The 4,971-nt window shown below is 42.1% G+C and overlaps 1 protein-coding gene across 1 annotated transcript in view; it reads left to right on the forward strand.

Moving 5' to 3' along the window:
* The window catches only part of LOC107573634 (ral guanine nucleotide dissociation stimulator-like), a 41,207-nt gene that overhangs the window by 17,862 nt on the left and 18,374 nt on the right, over positions 1-4,971 (forward strand). The window contains exons 3-5 of the mRNA XM_016260075.1: positions 1,917-1,999; positions 3,221-3,363; positions 4,716-4,931. Coding sequence (XP_016115561.1) covers positions 1,917-1,999; positions 3,221-3,363; positions 4,716-4,931 — 442 coding nt within the window. The remainder of the gene's footprint in view (positions 1-1,916; positions 2,000-3,220; positions 3,364-4,715; positions 4,932-4,971) is intronic.

Raw genomic sequence — 4,971 nt, forward strand, 5'->3', positions numbered from 1 at the left:
CACACTCACACACACACACACACACACACACAGACAGACACACACAGTCACACACACACACACAGAGACACACTCACACACACACTCACTCTAACTTGTGCACGGTACGAGTTAAAGGGGTGGTTCACTGGGATTTTTCTAGGCTTGATTGTGTTTATGGGGTGCAGTCTAACATGTTAATGCCTCGTTTAAAAAAAAAAAACGCATAATTTTTCACATAATTTACCTTTTTTCCACACCGCCCTGTTTCTTCTCTGAAAAACGCTAAACATCGGCGTCGTTAATATCGCTCATCAGTTTAAGCCTGATTGAGAAGCAGAGGATATTAGTGAAGAGGATCGTGCAGAACCTGTGCAAGCACGGCTTTTAATGCTAGGCCTATGTTTTTTGTTTGTTGTCGTCTCATACTTTTAGATAAGCTGTTGTAAATGCTACTGCTTCTGTTATCTTTTAATATACGTTTTTATCCTGGTTAAAGCTTTAATACAGTACAGCAACTGCACGCGCGTCCGTGTTTAACGCTTCTCATAGCTATGTGAAAATAAGAGTATAATTGGAACAGTTCATTGCTGGAGCTGAGCTGAGAGAGAGAGAGAGAGAGAGAGATGCAGAGCAGGGGACGCGAGGAACAGGATTGAGAACCGCTGCTTTAGAACACTGATTTTGAAACGTGTGAATCCATTAGAATCGTTAGAAGACAGAATCGCGTGCACCTCTAGTTTTCTCTTCCTCTTCTCTAAAGCAGCGCAGGCCTCGCCCCCTTTGTTGCATGTTCCCGAGGGCGGGGTTTATCTGGATTTGTGATGTCACGAACCCGGGAAGTAACTCGTTGTAGTCCCAATTATTCCAGACGATGTATTGATTTAAAGTGAAGTATTTCACGCTGGTTATCACTGTATTCATACTGGTTATTTTTAGGGATGCACAATATTATAGGAACGTTATCGGATTCATCCGATAAAGGCTTAATATGTAAATATCGGCCGATTTGAAATAAGTTATACCGATATGTCTTGCCGATAAGATGGAAGAGCTCACATGTGCTCAGGGTGTGATAGTGATTCGCGTTTTATTTACTTAGGGGGTACTAAATGTAATAAAAGGAAAGTAAAATACACAAATATCATTAAGATATACAGAATGATGCTGAGTAGCGCTGTAGGAAACACTGGAACACGCTCTGAAGTCGTCTTTAACTAACTCCTGATCAGATGAAGAGCTGTTACTAGGGTTGGGGATTGTTCGAATTTGATCAATTCTGATTCCGATTCTTATCGATTCCCAGTTTCGATTCCAATGGGGTTAAACAAAAATGAAGTCAAACATTTAGATATCAAACATATTTATTTTGTGTCAAAGTCTTTCATCAGTGCTGGGGCTCAGGCTCCCCATCAAAAATGTGTGCCCATATTTTGAAACTCTTTTTAATACTCTTTTGGATATTAATCATCTTTACTTATTCTTTACAAACTGTACCCGCAAAAGAGCTGCTTTTCCATTTACAAACGATAGAAGTTTTGTTTCTTACAGTGCATTGTAGGCAAATATCCACCTCATCCAGCGCTCTTTTTGTTTTGTTTTATATAATATCCCGTTACTATTTCAGTGTGAGAAACCTCTGCAAGCAGTGTAACGTGGGCGTGAGCTCACGAACGAATCAAACTGAATTGCCAAATATTCCAGATCTTCTGTTATTTGGTTGATTAGATCAAAGTGATTCATTGGTGAATCTGCATCACTAGTTCTGATTCCAAACAGCTGATGGAAACACACACAACTCAAACCTCAGCTCGGAAATCTTCATCCACACCCAAGAATTGATCAGTAATATTTCACTGTTTCACAGGATCAGTAAACAGGCTCTGCTGTCAGATGGAGGTTTGGTCAGAGGACTTCATGCATGTGTGTTTTCACAGATACGCCAAACTGCAGCCGGGTGCAGAAGCGCGCAGAATGACCCCTGATGAGCGGACGGAGCTCAGGAAGTACGTGCTTCATGGTTAGAGTTGGGCATCGCTTCAATTTGATCAGTTCCAACTCTGCTCATCAATTCTCAGTTTCAATTCCGATGGGGTTTAAAAAAAAGTCAAATATTTAGATATCAAACATATTTATTTTCTGTCAAAACATTTAGTTGCTGCTGAACACCATGAATAAAAATCAGCCGGCTGCATAAAAACTGACTGGATTAAGAGCTGTTTGTGTGTAATATAGAGCGGCACGATTCTGGATAAATTGAGACTTGTTTTTAATGGAGGTTGTAGTTCTCTCACAATTCTGAAGAAACAATATTAGACAACTAAACAAAATCTGATGGAATTAATGAATGAATGATTCAATGACTCACTCAAGATTCACTCGGTTCGTTACAGGATGAATCAGTGTTTTTGAATGAATCTCTTGAATGAATGATTCAAAGACCAATACATTTTTAACAGCTCCTTTTCTCCAGCTAAAAATAAAAGATGTGCACACAGGAATTGATGAGTGGAGTTTAAATTTTTCAACAGGTATCCGATTCCTGACCTTAAGTATTAGATTCTGGAATTGGAATTGATTTTTTGATTCCCAACCCTAGCTGTTACCTGTTGCCAGATTTTAAGAGTTTTGCAAATGTGACCATTGTAGTCACAGTCGGGACTCCTGCCGTGTGTGTGTGTGTGTGTGTGTGTGTGTGTTTGCGTGTGTGTGTGTGTGTGAGTGTGTGGGGACGGTTCGTCAGCTTCGATCGGTCCATCATCTCAACCTGATGCTGATTCCTCTGACCAGAAAAAACCTGACTGTTGATTACAGTCAATTATACATTTAACTGAATTAAAAATGATAAATGTAACATTAATTAGAGCAGCTGAAATAATCAGTTAAATTGTAAATGTAACAAAATTCCAAGTGTAATTAGAAGATTTTAATTTGAAGTAATATCATGTCTGATTTAAGCATAATTACTGTAAAATGATAGAAGTTAATGTACCAAGGTCGTATAAGGAGAAAAAACAACTTCATAATTTACATTTATGCATTTGGGAGATGCTTTTATCCAAAGTGACATACAATTTTATTCAAGTTATACATTTTTGCAGTTCTTGCTTTCCCTGGGAATCGAACCCATGACTTTACTGTTGCGAGCGCCATGATCTACTGTTTAGGCTACAGGAATGCCATATAATAATCATGATAAATGATTTGTTCTGGCTCAGATGAAGCTTTTGTCTAATGGTAGTAAACATGTTTCTGTCTGCAGTGCTGGATCAGGGCTGCTGTGCGTTCGCTCTGCTGCAGGAGAACGGATTCAATGAGGATCGACCCGATTTCCTGAGCTTTGACCCCACTGTGGTGGCAGAGCAGTTCACACTGATGGATGCAGTGAGTAAAGCACACACACTCACACACACTCACTTACACTCTCACACACTCACTTACACTCTCACACACTCACTTACACTCTCACACACTCACTTACACTCTCACACACTCACTTACACTCTCACACACTCACTTACACTCTCACACACTCACTTACACTCTCACACACTCACTTACACTCTCACACACTCACTTACACTCTCACACACTCACTTACACTCTCACACACTCACTTACACTCTCACACACTCACTTACACTCTCACACACTCACTTACACTCTCACACACTCACTTACACTCTCACACACTCACTTACACTCTCACACACTCACTTACACTCTCACACACTCACTTACACTCTCACACACTCACTTACACTCTCACACACTCACTTACACTCTCACACACTCACTTACACTCTCACACACTCACTTACACTCTCACACACTCACTTACACTCTCACACACTCACTTACACTCTCACACACTCACTTACACTCTCACACACTCACTTACACTCTCACACACTCACTTACACTCTCACACACTCACACATTCTCACTTACACTCACACACTCACTTACACTCTCACACACTCACTTACACTCTCACACACTCACACACTCACTTACACTCACACACACTCACTTACACTCTCACACACTCACACATTCTCACTTACACTCACACACTCACTTACACACTCTCACACACACACTCACACACACTCACTTACACTCTCACACACTCATTTACACATTCTCACTCACACACACACACACACACACTCACTTACACTCACTCTCACTCACACACACACACAATACTCTCTCTCTCTCTCACACACACACTCACTCACTCTCAAACACTCACACACACTCACTCACTCACTCTCTCTCACACACACACACACTCAGCGCTGCACGAATAATCAAATGCAATATTCAAGCGCATCTCGTCAGTAAAGCGGTTCTGTGATTAGTAGTAAATCTCCATCACCTGCTTTCAAATGGAGCAGCATTTACTACACGGAGCCTTGGTTCACTGACAAGCTAGGGTTATTTCTGCTAGGTGTATTTGGAGTTTCTCTGGCTTTCAGATGAAGATTTACTGCTGATCACAGAACCCTGCTTCACTGACGAGATGCGCATAACAATCACAGCTTTTGCCTAATCACGATTGCGATTTCATTGCGATTTATCGTGCAGCCCGACACACAAGCATGCTTGAGCTTCACGTAGCTGATCCTCAGGTCTGTTGTGATGTAGAGAGAACTAGAGAAGCTGAGTGCGTCTCATTCTCTCACCGGACGCTGAAGGACCGTGTCGTGTGCTGTGTTTGTGTCGTGCAGGAGCTGTTCAAGCGTGTGGTGCCGTATCACTGTCTGGGAAGCATCTGGTCTCAGAGAGATAAGAAAGGGAAGGAACATCTGGCGCCGACCATCAGAGCCACGGTCAGCCAGTTCAACCGCGTCACCAACTGCGTCATTTCCACCTGCCTCAGCGACCGGACGCTCAAGCCCGGCCAGAGAGCCCGGATCCTGGAGCACTGGATCCAAGTAGCCAGAGTCAGTCTGATCTCACACACACACACACACACACACACAC

This window comes from Sinocyclocheilus grahami, unplaced genomic scaffold, assembly GCF_001515645.1.
Source record: "Sinocyclocheilus grahami isolate Dianchi unplaced genomic scaffold, SAMN03320097.WGS_v1.1 scaffold1988.1, whole genome shotgun sequence".
In the NCBI taxonomy this organism is placed as follows: Eukaryota; Metazoa; Chordata; class Actinopteri; order Cypriniformes; family Cyprinidae; genus Sinocyclocheilus; species Sinocyclocheilus grahami.